At 44.4% G+C, this 19,116-nt stretch overlaps 1 protein-coding gene across 3 annotated transcripts in view; it reads right to left on the bottom strand.

Annotated features, from left to right (window-relative positions):
- LOC141781527 (SH3 and multiple ankyrin repeat domains protein 2-like) overlaps nt 1-19,116 on the bottom strand; it is a 231,139-nt gene that overhangs the window by 18,248 nt on the left and 193,775 nt on the right. For all 3 annotated transcript variants that reach the window (XM_074657353.1, XM_074657358.1, XM_074657364.1), the window contains 5 exons: nt 13,544-13,679; nt 11,918-11,998; nt 6,912-7,024; nt 5,457-5,562; nt 1,802-4,286 (listed from right to left, as the gene is read on the bottom strand). In XM_074657353.1, the coding sequence (XP_074513454.1) occupies nt 1,802-4,286; nt 5,457-5,562; nt 6,912-7,024; nt 11,918-11,998; nt 13,544-13,679 (2,921 nt within the window). The remainder of the gene's footprint in view (nt 1-1,801; nt 4,287-5,456; nt 5,563-6,911; nt 7,025-11,917; nt 11,999-13,543; nt 13,680-19,116) is intronic.

Below are 19,116 nucleotides of genomic sequence, written 5' to 3'. Positions count from 1 at the left end.
CTGAATGATGAATGATGTCCGCACATGTGCTACACTATAAACAGAGGATTCAACTCCCCACAGTAACTCTTTTATCCACGGGGAAGTCCACAGGTCATGACACACAGACCTCAAACTTAGACTTCTACCACAATAAACGCTTGTTTCAACACTGTTCTCTACTGCCAAATATTGTGACTAGAAATGATCAACATAGTTGACTGACGTTAGTAGCTGCTAGCAGTTACAGTTACTTTTAGAGGGAGTTACATGAACTGCTTCTTGGCGAACAACAGTAGGACGCAGTGACTGAGCTTTACCAACCTCTTGCCGAAACAGTGAGGTTGCCAGGTTTGGCATCATCATGCCTGTACAGAGACCTACTTATATAAAAACCTGTGCTCACCTCTGACGACCTGCAAAGCCATGCTCTGTATATATCATTTATAGATAAATCACAAATTAATCACATATTTTTTATTTGTTTGAGATTTGTCAAGTATTTAAAACTCTTATCAACATGGGAGTGAGCAAATATGCTGCTTTATGCAAATTAATGTATATATTTATTATTGTAAATCAATTATCAACACAAAACAATGACAGATATTGATCCAGAAACCCTCACAGGTACTGCATTTAGCATTAAACAATATGCTCAAATCATAACATGGCAAACTGCAGCCCAACAGACAACAACAGCTGCCCCAAACAGCAAGTCTGACTCGTGGGTACACATAGAACCCATTCTCATTTACATATCTTGAGGTCAGAGGTCAAAGGGACCCCTTATTAAATACTTGACAAATCCTCCTTTAAGGTACATTTTGACCCGATTGCGATTAATTGCGATTAACTATGGACAATCATGCGATCATACGCCACAACAACATGAAGCGTCTGAAGAACCTTCTATAAACCCTTCACATGACATAGAAACACACCCCTGTAGCCTCATGTACTGTATATTCCACACACATCAAAAACAAGCAGCTGGGTTGTAATGCTCTAAAACTCTTAACCTTCGGTTTCCCGCCAAATATACAAATCTATAATCACCGAGACACAATTGAAAATCCTGTCTACAGAAAACCAAACTCATAAGTATAATCAATGATGAGCATGCAGTGGATCAGCTGGTAGTCTTTGGGATAGGGATGGTCATTTTAGTTAAACAGTTAATTATTAACATCCCTACTTTGGGATATATATCACAAAACCTGGACGAATAAAACCCAAACCATCTGCATGGCTACATATGTCAAGGAGTAAGTGAGAAAATGATTTGTTGTATCTCGGGTGAAACGACCCTGTAATAATAATAATAATAATAATAATAATAATAATAATAACACCCCAGGCTTCTCTAAAATGAATAAAAAAACACTTATATCTCAGGTCCACTGTGCACTAAAAACTAAAAATGCAGTATCAATAACTAGTCAAGTGCTCCTTGACACACCTGTGTCTGAGTCACATGTCTGTTATTGTTTGTCCCACCTCCGCCGCTTAGTGTAAAGAGACTTTGAGTCCTAGAAAAGCGCTATACAAATTCCATTTTGTATTATTATTACAACAGTATTCATGCTTTGACACAACAGCAGACAATACTACAAGCAAATACTGCCATTGGCATATCGCCATGAAACCACTACAGACTCTAGGAGGTTTGCTCAACTCATACAGTGAATGGAGTTCCTGCACAAATAACTAACCATTGAAATAAATTATGAATAAAAGTAAAGGATGAGGGAAGATCTGGGAATGACATATGGAGCATTATACACATCAAAATAAGAACATATTTAAGTGACTGACATACCTTGTTCCGAAGCCCCCCCTGGTCCCCGTGGGGGAGTCCAGGCTTTCTCCCGGCTTGGGTGGCCTGTCGCGATTCATTTGCTGCAGAATGGAGCTCAGCTCGGTGATAACGGTGTTCTTGGAGTCCGGTGTGGATGGGGGGCTGCGCAGCTCGGGGGGCTGATCGCCCCACAGCTTGGATGTCCTTTGAGTAGGAGTCCTAGGAGATTCAGAGGATGAAGGGGGAGGGGGAGGGGCCTGAGGCGGAGACCCGTAGGACTCTGGGGGCTCTTCGATGAGAGCGTCGTGATAAAGCGATGTTCTGTTGATGACGGACTTGCCCTTGGGTTTGGGTGGCACGGGGGGCCGATCCACCAGGTAGGCGTGCCCGTCTGCGGTGGCGTAGAGGCTCTCCAGAGCGCTGTCGCAGAAGCCTCCCTCCGACGACAGCGTGGAGATGCTGGAAACGGTGCTGGTGGTCTCCATGTGCTGAGGATCCCCGCTACTGCGGCTGTCTACCTCTTCGATGCCTGAGTCACCCACCCCCGACGAGTCGGGTGGAGGAGGAGGATATGAAGGGGGCATGCTGTTCGCCACCCGTTTGTGTTGATCGGTGACAGGCGGTGGGGCGTGAGCGTGGTACGGGGGTAGAGCAGGTCCCCCGTTCCGTCTCTGTTGCTGAAGCATCTCTGCAATGGCACTAGCCTGATCATCAGGAATGTCAATACTGTTGGCAAACTCCAGCGGTGGGGGGAGGGGCTCTGTGAAGTCAAAATCGTCATCAATGTCAACTGAGGCGAGAGGAGGAGGGGGGATGCGGAAGGGCAGCTTTACTGGTTCATCCAAAGACTCCCCTAAGGGAATGCTCCTCCTGTGTGATGAGGGTGGCTGGGGATTGGCGGACAGTGTTGTAGCGTTTAGAGGATCGGGTTGGTTGGGGTCCTTCAGCTCAGACGGCCTGTTGCTGTCCTGCCCCTCCACCTCTTGGTTGTTCACCTTGTTGCTCGCTTCGTTGCTGGTGTGGACCATCAACAGCCCGGTTGACGTGTCCGCCACATCCGCCGGCGCACTTTTCCTCTCCTCAGCTGCCTGATGCTGCCGTTCTTCCCGCGCCCCATCGGACTCGTACTTCTGCTCCGTCATCTGCCTCCGCAGACCGCCTCGGCCAGGCCGCCCCATGGTCGCCGTTGAGATCGCAGCAAAACTCGTCTCGATGCCGGAGCGTAGTTTGGTGTCAATAAACAGCGGTTGGTTGAGGTCCGGTTTGTGACTTGGCTGTGTTGGGAGGGACTGGGGTTCGTGCTTGGGTGTTTGCTGAACCTGAGGAGGATTTGGTGGCTGATTCTGAGGATGGTTTTGTTGCTCCTTCATCGCGCGGTCACGAGCTGCCAGGGCCAGAGCGAGTGGAGAATTAGGGTCCAAGGGCTTGCCGGTGACAGGATGGAGGTAGGTCCCATTGGCCCTGTAGTGGCTCTTAGGAGGAGTGGCTGGGAGACTAATGGGACTGTCCAGGTTTTGACACTGGCCTGTTCTGGTGTTTAGAGGCTCTCGTACCACTGTGGGCTCAGGAGTGTTGAAATCTGTCATGTTGCCACTACCGCCCCCGACAGGCGGCCCGAGCTGTGCTGCGGGAGGGGGACCCAATATTCTTCGAAGCCGCTCGTCGCTACTGAACATGCCTTCATCAATGGACTTTGACTGGCGAAGGCGAGGGGTTGGTGTGGGACTACTGAACTCATCATCCCCCATGTCTATTGACTGGAAGGCAATGGAGTGCTTTTTTGCCTCTAGCCTCTTCTCCCGGTCCCGTACTGCCCCGGCAATAGCTGCCGCAAAGGGGTTGCTTAGAGACATGGGGTCTTCAGGACGCAAACCACAACCGGTGGGCGTGAGAGGCGGGTGTTCAGGGGTGGTGGGCTCGATCTCCATACTGCTACCCTGGCTGCTCTTGCCACTGCTGCTGGTGGAGGGCTCCTTAATGATGATGGTGGGGATGGGGATGGAGGAGCATGTTCGCTCTACGGGCGTAGTAGGCATGGAAACCGCGCCCGAGGGGCTTGCTGGCATGCGACACGTTTTCTCGGGACTGTCCTCAACGTTGGGCTGCTTCACTAGCATGCCCTTCCTTCGAGCTGGTTTGGCTGGCACATACAGTGTCTTATTGCCCACCTCGGAGTAAGGGTTCTCCGGCACTGGCGTGCGCCCTCGGATGCGTGTGCTCTCAAACTGCTCGGAGCTCTGGCGGAAGTAGCCACGCCTTAACGTACCAACGTCGGTGGTTCGGCTGATGGTTTTCACTGCGTTGGGCGAGTTCTGGGTGAAGCTGGGTCGTGTGGTGCCGTAGTTCTTGGGTGTAGGGCCAGCGGCTGAGTTGTAGTCAGGTGGCGACGGGGGTGAAATGGCTGGAGGAGGAGGGATGTCCTCTGAGGTGTCGGGCATAGAGAGGCTGCGGGAGAACTTGAGTAGGGGAGGTGTGAGGAATCCCTGTTTCTCATCCTCCGTATTACCTTGGAGAAATAGAGCAGAAAGAAAAATTATGTGACGACCTGGGGGAGACATTCTTATTTTTTATTTCCAGCATGGCCTCCTCCTTCCTCTGCAAATGTCTCATTTATTCACCTGAGCTCTTTCTTAACCTTTATTTATCCAGGAAGGGAGTTCCTGAAATTTGTGAGAGGCCAGATAAGAAGAGTAGCCGGCTAAAAGATGTTTGATGTAGCAAGTGAGAATTAACTAATGAGTTGATTTGACGAATTACACCACAACACCACCAACTGGGATCTTGGATAATACGGACAAAAATAAACATTTTTATTACACGGCTTTGTTGAATACTCGATTCTGATTGGTTAATCACAGCGTTCTACGGTCTGTTAATCTCTTATAGCAGACCGTTGCTATGTATAGCAGACCGTTGCTATGTTTAACAGACCGTTGCTATGTATAGCACACCGTTGCTATGGGCGTAGTTCTGATGTCGGACTCTGGAGGATCGTTTTTTGTGTCAAATTGTTGATTTCTTAAGTAAGTAGCCGTGTAATAAGCGGGATAATGTACAGCGAGCGGGTCACTGTTGATGCATCGCCCTGAAGGGGTTTATTTCACAACAATGACCAGCTCGCTGAGCATTATCCTTTACATATGAAAGGCTGAAGAGTAGCCATGGAGTAGCTATAGGAGCTGTGTACATAAAAAAATGTCAAATTACACTATTTAGTTGACAAACCAGAGCCATGAAACCAGAATATGCTAAAAGTGCTTTCATTGCAATTAATGCAAAAAAAAGACCTTCATATTTTTTTTAAGTTATAATAATGATGGCATTGCAAATGAAAAGCGCTGTGAGTAACATTAGCCTGCATGACGTCCCTCCAGTTCAGCAGTGAGAATGAGGTTTCAGCATATGCTTAATGACCTCCAATATTATCGCCTGAAAGCACACTTTGCTGACTGGATCATTCTAATTTATCTATAATTAGCTTTAATATTGCTTGAGCACACAGAGCAAGTCCTCTGAGCGTTAATGGAATATTACGACAAGCTAAAAGAACAACGTACCGGACATGCAGTTCACAACTCACTACCGACACACGCACGCACGCACGCACGCACGCACGCACGCACGCACGCACACGCACACACACGCACACACACACTTAACGGTATACACATCATACCTATGGACTTTTGCTTTTTCAAAGTGCTCTTCTCAGGTAGCCCCAGGAAAGCCCCCGGCACAGTGGGCGGCACCACTGCTACTCCCTGCCGGTCATGATACATGGACTGCAAACCAGAGAGTTGTTAATGATAAACCCAGAAATACACACTCTTCATTAGCTCTCCGCTGGCTGTGGACACCAACACTAACAGCATTTAGTTTCATTTATCCATCAGTAAAATTAAGGCGTAAAACAAACTGCTGTCCATTAGGCATTTAAAATTAATATAATACACTGAAAACCAACACCTTCAGAATCACAAATTAACATCATATACACCATATACTGTATAAACTGTGTAAGGAATAATCTAATTCTTATAAAGTCGATTATTTAACAGTTATTTATGTATGTTCCAACTTTGCAAGTATTTTTTAATGTCAGCTGATTTCAGTTTTGTTAGGACTGGGACGATTCACCTACAGTATCTCCCGATTCAATACTATCACGATACTCGGGTGCCGATTCGATATGTATTGTGATTTTAAGTTTACTTTGTTTATTTTTTTAACACTAGACCAAGGGAAAAAGTTGAATCATACACTTCTAGGGACTTTTACTTTAGAAAATATCTAAATGAATCCAGTAAAAATGTTTGATTTTCAGCATGTATGTAGTCAGAGATGTCCTTAAGTCAAATATATCAGGATCATTGTCAGGTATTATTTATTATCCAGCAACCCAAAAAATCAACGATAAAGACATTTCCCTCACAGATTAGTGGTATTTTCTTTTTAATTTATAAGGGACATGTAATGTTTTATACTTTTTGTGAATTTAATCCATCAATCTCATTTCCATAGATATATATGTATATACAGTTCCCTTTGTTAACACCTTATTTTGAAAACCGGACGTAGTTACTACTTCCTCTAACTTCTCCAAGGTGGTCTCTAGCTCTCCCGTCAGCTCCGTTCTCTTTATCCATCCATGGTCAGCTCCATCGGGGCCGTTTCAATGCATTCAACATAAATGTCAGTATCTGGGTGCTCTACAGTCGTAGCGTCGGCCCATTTGACCACGGAGACGAGAGCGACGGCCGTCTCAACCGCAACGTTACTGCCATACCATAACGTTTCCTGTCCATGACAGAGTTAGTGTGCATATTTTACTGTATGTGTAGTGTTTATTAGTTTGGATTTAACATGTGAGGGTGCAGATTGTATCCATGCAGACCCTCCGCCGTTTTCTAATATTTCGTTCCGACTCGTTTTAGTTTTTGGCGGATACTGAACGTATATGACTCTGACTACAACAATAAAAGCGGTAACTTCCTTCTACCTCCGCATAAACTCAAAATGAAGCAAATATATTGATTCTGGCATTAAAAAATCAATTTCAAAATTGTTAAAATAAATCGCGATACATAGGTGAATCGATTTTTTTCCCCACCCCTAAGTTTTGTTCACCTACATTCATATCAGCTGCTGTAACCAAACAGCGACTGGATGGGCGTGGTTTGATCGTGGCGATCTTCGTATCCACAGGCGAGGTCTTTTGGGCGTGCGTCATCTCTTCAACTTTGTCTGGAAGATAAAGCGAGCCGTCGTTCATGAGCAACAGAAACGACGGGGGAGGGGGCAGGACTGAACTTGCAAAACCCTCAGTAAGTCTCTCATGGGCCAAACGCAAGCTAATCATTCACAGTGACCCTTCCCTGCGTTTCCACACTGAATTGCAGATGAGACTGAAACAAAAAAACAACATTGAAACACATTTTTGGGAGGGGGGGAGACAGGAGGACTTTGATGAAATGCGTCGGGCGTGTCCAGCCTTCCAAGCCGTGCAAGCTTTCCAAACAGCAGCATCATCCAACTCTCGGGGTCGTTCCCTCATTAAATGGAACATGAACAATGAACGTGAGGTCTGTCAAGTTTGCCGTTGTCTTTCTCAGTCGTATTCTTGGGAAAGGTGTCAACGGCAAATTTGGCAGGAGTGAACTTCCCTCTGGCGTGTGATGATGCCCTTCGGATAGAGTCCCACCTAAAAACGGCTTCGCTCAGAGAAGCTACATGCTAGCCCTGATCTAGCCTCGACCTGCCCGGCTACAGCTCTGTCTAGGATGTAGAAAAGCTTCCATGCATTAGGGGGGAGTGATTACTTAGAGTGACTTGGAAAACAATCCTCTTCTTCTGCGCATCTACACACAGAGGAGAGGAGTGGGGAGGAGGGGAGAGGTGAGGAAGGGAGGAAAGGGGGAGGAAAGGAGCGTCAATGACCTTAACTACAGTTACAGAAAAAAACACAAACAGGAAGGAAAAAAAGCACATTTCCTCGCTCTCGCAATTGGATTGCTGCTAGAGCACATCAGACAACATGAAACACGGTTGCCCTGGAAACCTACCACACACACACACACACACACACACACACACACACACACACACACACACACCTGCAATGACACAGGAGGGAAAGAAAGAAGGCACACATAAAGAAAAGACACACACCTTTTTAGAACAGGTAAAATGAACAAACATTGACTTACAGCAACAGTGTTTTTTTTTTTTGCTCACACACATACACACGAGTAAAGTGTTGTGTAATTCCTCATTAAGGCTCTGTTGTTATGTTTCATTGTGTTTGAAGCTTGATATTCTCCTAGAGAAATGAAATAATGTGGTTCTTGCTGTTGCACGCTGTTCGTGTTTAGGAAGTTCTCTTGAGGTGAACTACTCCTTTTAATCAAAAGTAAACTATACGGGACGACTCGGCGTCCACGCGGTGCGATATCTAAACCGAGTCAGAGAGGAGAAGAAGAACCAATAATCTGTGACTGTGAACGAAGGACAGAGGAGCTTAAACATCAATACAACATGAAATAAATCATGCACAACATTTAGAGCACAATGAGAACAGCTGTAGTCATGCAAATACATTACGGGTTAGGGCTGCACGATTATGGCCAGAATGATAATCCCGATTATTTTGATTAGGGATGCACCGACACCGATACTAGTATCGGGTATCGGGTCCGATACTGTGCTCATGTACTCGTACTCGTACTCGTAATACAGTTCCGATACAACAGCACCGATACCACTTTACGGCAGCGCGACGTTAACCTCTCGTCACCATCTTTCGGGTCTTATCGCACGCGCTCACGCTCCAACTCCCCGACGGTGCGCCCGACCCCGTTGGGCTTGGATCCCACCTCATCTGGCGTGCGCCGGCCCTCACTTTCATTTCGCCACAGGGTTTTGCTTGCACCCTCTGACTCACACGTACGTTAGACTCCTTGGTCCGTGTTTCAAGACGGGTCGGGTAGGTTGCAGACATCGCCGCAGACCCCTGGTGCCTTTTACGTGGGCTGAGCTCCGCCCTGGGGGCACGACGCGGTTGGGGCGCACTAAGGACAGTCTGCCCCGGTTGACAGTCGATCCGGGAGCAGGGGGCCCCGTCCCACCCCGGTGGGGAGAGAGGGCGCAGCGAGCACTTTGTCCACGGCCCGGGAAGCACCTTCACCCCGTGCCTTTCCAAGCCGACCTAGAGCCGGTGGCGGCGCACCGCCTCGTATGAGGGACTCCCCAGCCTGCCGTGTGTCGCTCACATCCTCCAGCTGGCTGTTAACGAGGGTCTTTTGGCACAGAGAAGTACTCGTATCGGTACTCGGTATCGGCGAGCACCCAAATGTAAGTACTTGTACTTGTACTCGGTCTGAAGAAATGGTATCGGTGCATCCCTGAATTGATCAATATTGATATCACGATTATTCATTGATTCTAGCGACAAAATATTTTAATAGCACTTTCACATTAAAATAAACAGAGTGCTGCTTTCACTTCCATGCTGTACTAAATCCCTGTTAATGTACAAATTAGGGCGGCACGATGTTGGAAAAAACTGACATTGTAATATTTTTTTTCTGATATATATATATATATATATATACATATGTATATATATATATATATTGCAATATGAATAAATATAGGAATATTCCCCCTACCCTTTTGTTAGCTACATTTTAAAGTTAAATGCTTCAATCTGGTGCACTTCGAGAGCAAAATTAGCAACATTAAGAGCTAAATAATCAATTTTATGCTCTCAATTGGTGGTAAAGATAATATTTATACCCAAAAGTGAAGCCAAAACATGTCGATCACCGGCTGGTGGCTGTTAGTTTAGGAAGCGCTTGATTTGATATGCAGCAGAGTTTTCTGTGAGCATTTTAAATGTCAATATCGCAGGCTATCATGTTCAATTAATTGTGGGAAACCAAAATCATGATTAATATTCGCTTAATTGTGCAGCCCTACTACGGGTGTAACACCGTTTGGTTTGAATGTCAGACAGATTCTTATATAAAAAGCAAAATAAGTTGTCAACAAATAGAACAGTGTAATCACAGCGGGGTGGGGGTGAGGAAGGTATGTGACATAAATCAATCATTGGGAATACCGGATCGGACTCAAACATGCCTGCAGTGACTTACCACCTTTCTTTTTCCTTAGAGTGGCTTAGGGGGTGACAGAAAAAAGATTTTGGTGTCTTTAAAGAACAAAAACAGACTCAATCCTCCCCACAAGATGAACAAAAGTACACTTGTACTGTAGCTTTGGTTAAAAAAGTATTCAGTGTATTTTTCTTCTAATTAAATGTGTCCCTCTGCAGCAGATGCATTATGTAGTGAGCATCCCGTAATTTACATTCAGATATAAAAACATGAATGCAACGCTTCCTACTATAAATGTATAACGTACAGTATATAAGAATGAAATGTGTCAAATAAGCAGCTCCAGAAGAAACACGCTGACCAGAGGTATTTTTTTCTGTCAGCAATTTCCTGCGATATGAGTCGACTCCCTCTCCTGTCATTTATTTATTCATTCACCTTTCATCTCTCTGCCTGCTCTTTGCCACACCTTTACCACACAAAGCTGCAGTAACTAATGATCGCTCGATACGTGTAAATCACAAGCTGCTATAGAGTGCTCCAGGGATGACGGATTTTTGTAGGCCAACCAGGAAGTTAGCATCGCCCCGGTTCCCTCTACAAAAAGCCACTGGGATTGTTCCATTAAAAAATAAGCTCTGTGGCAAACACACGTTTATGATACTGACACGTTTTGTTCTGCAAGATAATCTCCACAAATAAACACCACTTTAGGATTTTTGAAACCTAACTATAGTGGTTTTGTTGCGTTGTTACAGTTGTTGCGTTACGTTGTCCTGTTACGTTGTCCTGTTACGTTGTCCTGTTACGTTGTTACGTCACATTTTGACGTCACATTTTGATGTCACCTTGTCACGTCACCTTGTCACGTCACCTTGTCACGTCACCTTGTCACGTCACCTTGTCACGTCACCTTGTCACGTCACCTTGTCACCCTTGTCACGTTGTTATGTTACGTTTCACAACATTAACCCCGTGGCATTGTGCGTTTCTGCAAGCATGATACGAGGCTGATATGAAACGTATATAATAAACATATTTTGGGTACAGAAAAGTCGCCATTCAACGTATCTGTTGTTTGCAGAAAGGTCCAATGCAAACATTTTTTCTGGCGACTGGGCTGAATTTGAGTTTTTTCGTAGTGTTTTATAAACGAGATCCCCTGACACAAAGACCTCCTCTGTTAAAGTTATAATCCTTCAGATTTTCATGAAATTAAATCCTGTTTGTGGTTCAATTTTTTTCTGTAATAGCTGAAAATAATAATAAAAAAACAACAAAAAAAAAACCTAATGTATATACAGTATATTATTGCAATATAAAGTATTTTTTATTGGTAGTGGCAGACTTCGCCATACCCGGATTCAAAGAAAAATGATACAAGTATATAATCCAGCGCAATTTGAACTCATGCTGCCTTCACACCTCCTGCCCTCCTTCCCTCGTTCCCTTCCCTTCCTTCTTTCCTTCCTTCCCCTGTCAGGCCTCCTGTGTCTCCTTCTGCTCATGTGTCTCAGAAACGCTGACTGGCCTGTCTGTCAGAAGGTATTATGACAGCGCAGCACTTTTAATGCAACACACACAGAGGGTCCTGAGAGGTGGTACACACCACACACACACACATATAAAAACCACAGAGATCATACTGATGTCATGTATTTGACAGCTCATGGGTGCGGCGGTCTTCAGAAGCTAGAGTCCTTCATGCATGACAGCAACAGAGAGCAGGAGATGAGGAGGGAGGAAAAGCTTCTTTTTTTAAGAGGCAAAGCAAAATGATCGAACGATGGAAACTCAAAAAGCGTTAGCCTGAACGACAGCTTCATTCAGCCGCTGTGAGCCGATGGATGTTGCAGTTAAGCAAAATGGAAGGCAAGAGGTTATGCAGCATTAACTGCTTACCTTTATCCACTATAGAGAGATGAACCAATCAGTGAGAATAAGAAAAGGGAGAGAGGTGCTGTTGTTAGACACAGACTTCCTGATGACATCATGAGTAAAAGTCAAACCGGGATGTTCTTACCGAGTTCCTCCAGTTCAGAGGTCATCGACTTGGAGCGCATGGACAGGGCCGTGGTGGGGGCTCTCTTTGGTGGAGGAGGAGCTGAGGGACACAGAGAGTCATGTGACTACAATACATACATGTCATTTTGTTTTATTCAGACATAGAATGGCATCACATTTTCTCATGGATTGTGTTTATGAACGATAATTACGGCTGTCAAAGTTAACATGATAATTACCCACATTTTGAACAATACTAATTTCTTTAAAGCATTAACGCAACTTACGCTCCAAACTTACGCTAAATTTTGGCGAGGAAAAACTGGCATGGCCGTTTTTAAAGGGGTCCCTTGACCTCTGACCTCCAGATCAGTGAATGTAAATGGGTTCTATGGGTACCCACGAGTCTCCCCTTTACAGACATGCCCACTTTATGATAATCACATGCAGTTTGGGGCAAGTCATAGTCAAGTCAGCACACTGACACACTGACAGCTGTTGTTGCCTGCATGAACATGCAATTGAATTTTACGTTAAAGAAAAGTTATAAAAATGTGGGTGTGTTCTGTCAGTTATAGTTCTTAGAAAGAAAGCCTATGCACCGATAAAATACCATTAATATTATTAACCCAGAAAAAGATCAACTTGTTTAACCGGAAATCAGTTCTTCTTCGCCGCTCTTCTCAGCGAAGAAGAACTGATCGCAGGTAGTTTGTCACGTGACGATATCAAACAACAACGGTGTGGTGCTAGTGGAGAGTGTAACGATAACGGTAGTCAGAGCGAGGAGAATGTCAGCAATATGGCGATATTTCAGAGTGGAAAATCCAACAAGTAAAACGGCGATATGTTCGGCAATCTTATAAAACATTTGAAGACGCAAAAACGTGAAAGAGCTCGACAACTTCACCAAAGCAAAGGGGAAAAATAAAAGAATGAACTGCGGCAGCAGACATTTGAAACCACATAACAACGATGAGATAAATTCCACCAAGGAGATAGAAGATATTATATTTATCACGCTGGTATCGGATCGATACTCTGGACATCACTTCTGCTACTGTTACAATACTTTTTAGAATTGAATATCGTATCATATTTGTCAATTGTGGCTGCTGTTCAGTGAAAGTTACGTACAGTAGTCTCCCTTTAAGTGTTAGTGTTGATGGGCAGTGAAATATAAGGTAAGTTTTGTCAAATGGTTTAGTTCTGATAATCTAACAAGCTATAGTTATGCTGCTTACTAAAACATTTTGACAGCCGGCAGCTTTATAGGAAATATAAGAACTTGTGCTTCTGTGTTATTTGTGTTGTTTGCATTGTGAACACGGAGTGAGTCCGATTCCTCGCTGCCTCCGAGGGATATTATTACATAACACATCATTAGTCAGCATGCTGCTTTACTGCAGTCTGTGGTGTTTTAATACGGGAAGGTACGACGGGTAGCAGATCCATACAGCATGAAGGTTTTTCACAAGGTGTACAGCTGTGTCCTGCTGCTCCACAGCTGGAGCTCTTCATTATTATTTCATTTTCTAATCCATGTATGATTTGAACGTCACCGTCGGTAATTTTCACCCCAGTTTTGAACAATATCGACCACTTCTCTTTCACTCTGAAGAGCAGACTCTACAGGTTGTTGTACCTTTTTTGCGTGCCGTGTCGTCGGGGTCCAGATTCCGGCTCACCGTCACCACCTTGATCAGGAGCCGGTTGCCTCCCTGGCGGATCATGTTGACCACCTGTCTGTGGCCCACCTTCACCACGTTCTCCTGGTTGACCTGATGCAAAACACACAACAGTGGAGTCATTAATGGCTAGCAGAAACCTCAAGGGGCGTCCAGTCAGCCTCACATTTGTAGAAAGTTTGACATGTATAACTGGAGTGAGCAGAAAGAGGCAAAAAGTGGCCGATCCCTTCAGTTTGACGGCGTGTTTGAGAACTTTCTGAGCAGCAAAATGAAACTATACGCCATCATTTTATACCGTACATCTTTTAAATCCAGACTGAAAGGCTGACTGATCATGCCCACTACTTTGATTCAGCTGGAAATACTGCAGGTGACCATGAAATCTCTGACTTTGAGCCTTTACTGCTGAGTTTATCGAAGAGTGTCAGATATCGTACAAGATATTCAAGGCTTTGTTAGTAAAGGTTTTTTCAGAATGGCTGCAGTCTTCTGAGAGCCTCGCTATCAATGTTTATGCAAAGACAGTGTCAACAAGACCATCTCAGATTTAAAGCAGCGATCCCTTTACGGCGTTATAAAAACAACATTGGTGGAAAACAGTGAGAAACAGAACAGCAGCAGACAAGACGTTGAAAGATGTGCAGCTCTCTGTGGCGGCGTCCTGCTGGGACTGATGCTATTTCCAGGTAGACGGCTCATCAAAGCGACTGACTGAATGATGCGGAAAGAAGTTGACCAACCACGGGGAAGAGGGAGGGACTAACAGGACTGCTTCAGTATGCACACAGTGTCCTGACGCTAACCATGTTTTGTGTACAAATATCAGAAAAGTCTTTAACTGTGGTGCCGTGCACACCTCTGGTCCACCCACACAGCTCTCCGATTCTGGCTGATTAGACCTCCTTTCAGGTCTGTGTGGGGGTGAACACACAGCGTTTGATTGACATCTCTCTCACTCTCCTGTTAGCTTTGTTACACCTGATGGGGCGGGACAAATTACACCATCATCATCATCATCATCATCATTCAAATGGTGCGGTCTCATCCGCTGATATCAGTGAAAACACCTGTGCAGATGTGCAGAGTCTTTAAAATTGTTTTACAGTTTTTATTCTTTTATATTTAACTTTTATTTAAAGGTCTTATTGATAACATTTTTATGTAGACAAATATAAAAAAACAAAAAAAACAATAATACATCCACAGAGCCTTTACGAAAAGTGCCAAATAAAGTATGGCTTTTCTAAATTGTGCATTATTCAGTCCAAAATGAGCATTTTGTTTATTTCTGAGGATGATATCTGACGTTTGGTTCCCACTTCTAACAAGAATTGTAGTAAAACAATGTTGGTATCTCTGCATCATCAGCGATCAAGTTGCCAGTTAGTGTGGAAAAAACTGGCTGAGTTTGACGGTAAAAGCCTGGCAACCACTTGTTGTGAAGTAAATGCAATGGAACGGGGGAGGGAGAATGTGACAGCTAGCGGCTGAATGTTATCAATCGTACCTTTACCCGGGTAGACTCGCAGTTCGATTGACATCCAAATGTGCATGTAGTACATTTTTAGTGCTGTACCGACACTTACATTAAAAGCCTCTATTGAGGTTTTTGAAGCTTCGAATGTCTGTCGTCATATTTTATGACGTCATCACACTAAAAAAAATAAAATAAAGAATCCTTGAACAAAATCCTCAGTTTGAATAAAGAGATTCATCGGATTAAATGTGTTCGTCTTTTTTTATTAAATCAACTTTCTTTAATGAATGTAACTCGTCAGTGTTGCTCCCCTCGTGTGCGGCGAGCGGGAGAGCAAACCGCATTTTGACCACAGTGAAAATGTTTTAATTTGTGCTTCTCATGTGTCCAATGTGTCCCAGCTGTTACATAGGAACAAACTGAAGATCTTTGTGTTTTGGACTGTTGGTTGGACAAAACTAGAATAACATTTTCATACACAAGTTTGTTGTGACTTTTCCTTTTCCCTTTGATTCATGCTGCAGATAATAAGTAGACTTCAAGGAAAAGGCGGAATGACTCGATTTGAAGCCTGCACCACGGATGTAAATGCGGTGGCGGTGGTGGGGTGTTAGTGTTTTCTTCCTGTCCTCTAGGGATGTGACGGTGAGGAAGTTTTCCCACTGGTGTTACTGAATACAGCGGACATTTTACAAGAAAAGATGACGGTCATTATGTGTAGCGCGCTTACTTTGGTCTTTACCGTCGGGTGGCGGTGTGTCTGACCTCTCCGGTAGAGCTTTCGCTGCGGGGACGCAGGTTTCCACCCGGCGCCACGCACACCGGCTGTGATCGCTCAGTCCTCCTCGCGCCGTTTACCTCATTAACGTTAAGGTTCCCTTATAGCACCGGGTTTAAATCTGAAATATTGCCACATAGGTGCTTTTGCTTTTCACTTTGACACCAAATCCTCCGCCATCTCTTGGTCCGTCAACTCTCTCTCATCCCGTGTGTTTGAAATCTGTCTCCTGCTACTCTGAGCTGAGACTCCGTACGGAGCAGACCCTTCACTTTCAGTTTGTAGCCTCTGTCCTGCTGCTGAAAATACAGCTTTTATAATTAAACACATACAGCTCATCTATTAACATGTGGATGTAGCCGGTACCCAAAACATATCAGATGTTTGGCTGTGCAAATAATAAAACATTTTATACACTCTCTTTCAAACACATGCGTGCCCACATGGATGGTTTTTAATCTCATTACTGCTCGTCCAATTAAACATGAGCCCTGCTGGACCGCTCCTCTCATCTCCTCCCCTCCTCTCTTCTTACAGACAAATAGTGGAGGAGGGGTCAGACGAAGGGGATGAAAGAGAGAGAGAGAGCGGTGGAAGGAGTGATGGACGAGAAGAGGGGAGAGGAAGGTGAGGAGAAACGTAGAGGACGACGGGAGTGACGGCGGCGAGGAGGGGAAGCGATGAAGACAGAGAGAGCGATAATCTAACAAACGCTGCTCGGGCGTCACGAGGGCGGACATTTTGGTAATTAGAGAGAAATGCTCCAACAGCTGTTTCAGCGTGACCTCGTGTTCCCTCCGTCGGGCTCCATCACACACACTGAGGTTCCCTGGAACACTCCAGTATACTCTATAGGGGTAGCCTTATGTAACCTGCTCTGTCTTTCCACCCTATTATGTAACTACGCTTCAAGGATGAACACACACACACACACACACACACACACACATGGATATCTTCTCCTGCCAAACCCCATAGTAACGAGCCTTTTGGACTAACGCCTGAAGAGACATGATGAGTTATATTTAGGGTTTGGGTTCATATCTACATGTTTGTTTTTTTTCGAACGATGGGCAATATTTGTCTTTCTCGCTTAACAGTTATCACTATAAAGGCTGTCAAAGTTAATAACGCAAATTAATTTTAACGCCACTAATTTCTTGAACACATTAATGCAACTTGCAATTTTTAGGTTTTCAGTTTTAAAGCTAGAGGGAAGATACTGGCATCATATTAAACTAGAAAACCGAATCCAGGTACTGTGTATTTTAATATTTCTGCATCCTGGGGTCCCTAAACAGTCTTGAATTACATAAATTGGGTCTCACTGTAAAGCTGAGACTCTGGTGGATCCAAAGACCCCAACTGTATTCATGTGTGATGATGTTAGCCCCCATAGGAGACATTTCATTGACCTCACTCTATAAAATGATCTGTGGTGACCTCTAGGATAATCACAGCCTCATGAAACTTTACAGCCACAAACTACAGACCTAGAGCATTCAGAGGATGGATGGATCAGACTAGAGACCTAGAGCATTCAGAGGATGGATGGATCAAACTAGAGACCTAGAGCATTCAGAGGATGGATGGATCAGACTAGAGACCTAGAGCATTCAGAGGATGGATGGATCAAACTAGAGACCTAGAGCATTCAGAGGATGGATGGATCAAACTAGAGACCTAGAGCATTCAGAGGATGGATGGATCAGACTAGAGACCTAGAGCATTCAGAGGATGGATGGATCAGACTAGAGACCTAGAGCATTCAGAGGATGGATGGATCAGACTAGAGACCTAGAGCATTCAGAGGATGGATGGACCAAACTAGAGACCTAGAGCATTCAGAGGATGGACTGATCAAACTAGAGACCTAGAGCATTCAGAGGATGGATGGATCAGACTAGAGACCTAGAGCATTCAGAGGATGGATGGATCAGACTAGAGACCTAGAGCATTCAGAGGATGGATGGATCAGACTAGAGACCTAGAGCATTCAGAGGATGGATGGATCAAACTAGAGACCTAGAGCATTCAGAGGATGGATGGCTTTCCTAGCTAGATTGACAATAAGGGGGTTTCTGAACAGAAGTGCTCGCCATCCAATCGCCAAAAATTCTTGCAGAAATCTCCAAATGTCAAAAGTTTTTGTTCCCAAATCACAGCATGTCTTCTTCTCTGGTGTTCCTCGAGGTCTTGGTGTCTTAATGTGGTATTTTGGAGGATAATTGATCAAAATCTGTGTAACAAATGCTATCAACCCAAAAATTGCTGCAACAACTTATGAGACATAATAGAGCATGGAGATGGACATCATTTACTTCTATCATAATGTTCTATCTAAACCTTTATACACTTTCACTATTTATTTCTGATTAATGATTAGAACAACTTGACACACAGTGCTGAGCTGCATCTCAGATTAATCTCCAGGTTCCAGCTTTCAGATGATGTTCACCACTTTTATGTGACATAGACGACGGCGTCAAGTGGCAAATCAATGCGTCGGCTATCAGTTACATGCAAACGATTAGTGATATTGATTAGCTTCCACAGTCATCGACGCTGGTGTGAATGCAGCCATCGAACACACTGAGTGAGTGGAACATTGTTTGTCTGGCTGGGTAAAAACAATAAGGAGAGAGATGGAGCCTGAAAGCCATAAACTGCCCGAACCAACGACTACACGAAAGAAAAACAGCTTAGAAGCAGCAGCAGCTTAATGGCTGAACATTTACAGTTTAATCAATAGTACACAAACACAAACACACAAAGACAAACACACACACACAAAGACAAACACACACACACAAGAAAATCAGGGCTCCGATACAATATTCGTGTAAGAGCCGACCCTCTGTCAGATCAAGCAGAAGGGCCTATTCAGAAGCCATTATCATTATCATAACCATTACAATAGTTCCACAACATTAAGCATCATCCGGCCCATTTAGCCCAACACGCCCTGAATCTATCTGATCGCTCAGTCCGATCTCTTCTGAGTCCCGACTCGCTCACGGACAGTCGCTAATCTGGTTAATCAATTATAATCTGACCTACGCAGACGCCCGCTACGATGACACGATGCTAATCCGGCCTGTCGGAGCAGGGAGGGGTTAACAGGCTGATCTCTCTTCAGTAACATAAATACAGACTAGAGGATTTATACGTAACTCAAACTACACGACCAGACGCTGGTATAATTAGAAAACAACAGGGGAAAAGATTTTGAAGGATTTTGAAATATTTTTTAATGCCAGAATCGATATATT

The sequence above is a fragment of the Sebastes fasciatus genome, chromosome 2, assembly GCF_043250625.1.
Source record: "Sebastes fasciatus isolate fSebFas1 chromosome 2, fSebFas1.pri, whole genome shotgun sequence".
In the NCBI taxonomy this organism is placed as follows: Eukaryota; Metazoa; Chordata; class Actinopteri; order Perciformes; family Sebastidae; genus Sebastes; species Sebastes fasciatus.
Note: the sequence above shows the minus strand (reverse complement) of the source record. Positions and strands in the feature narration are given on the sequence as shown.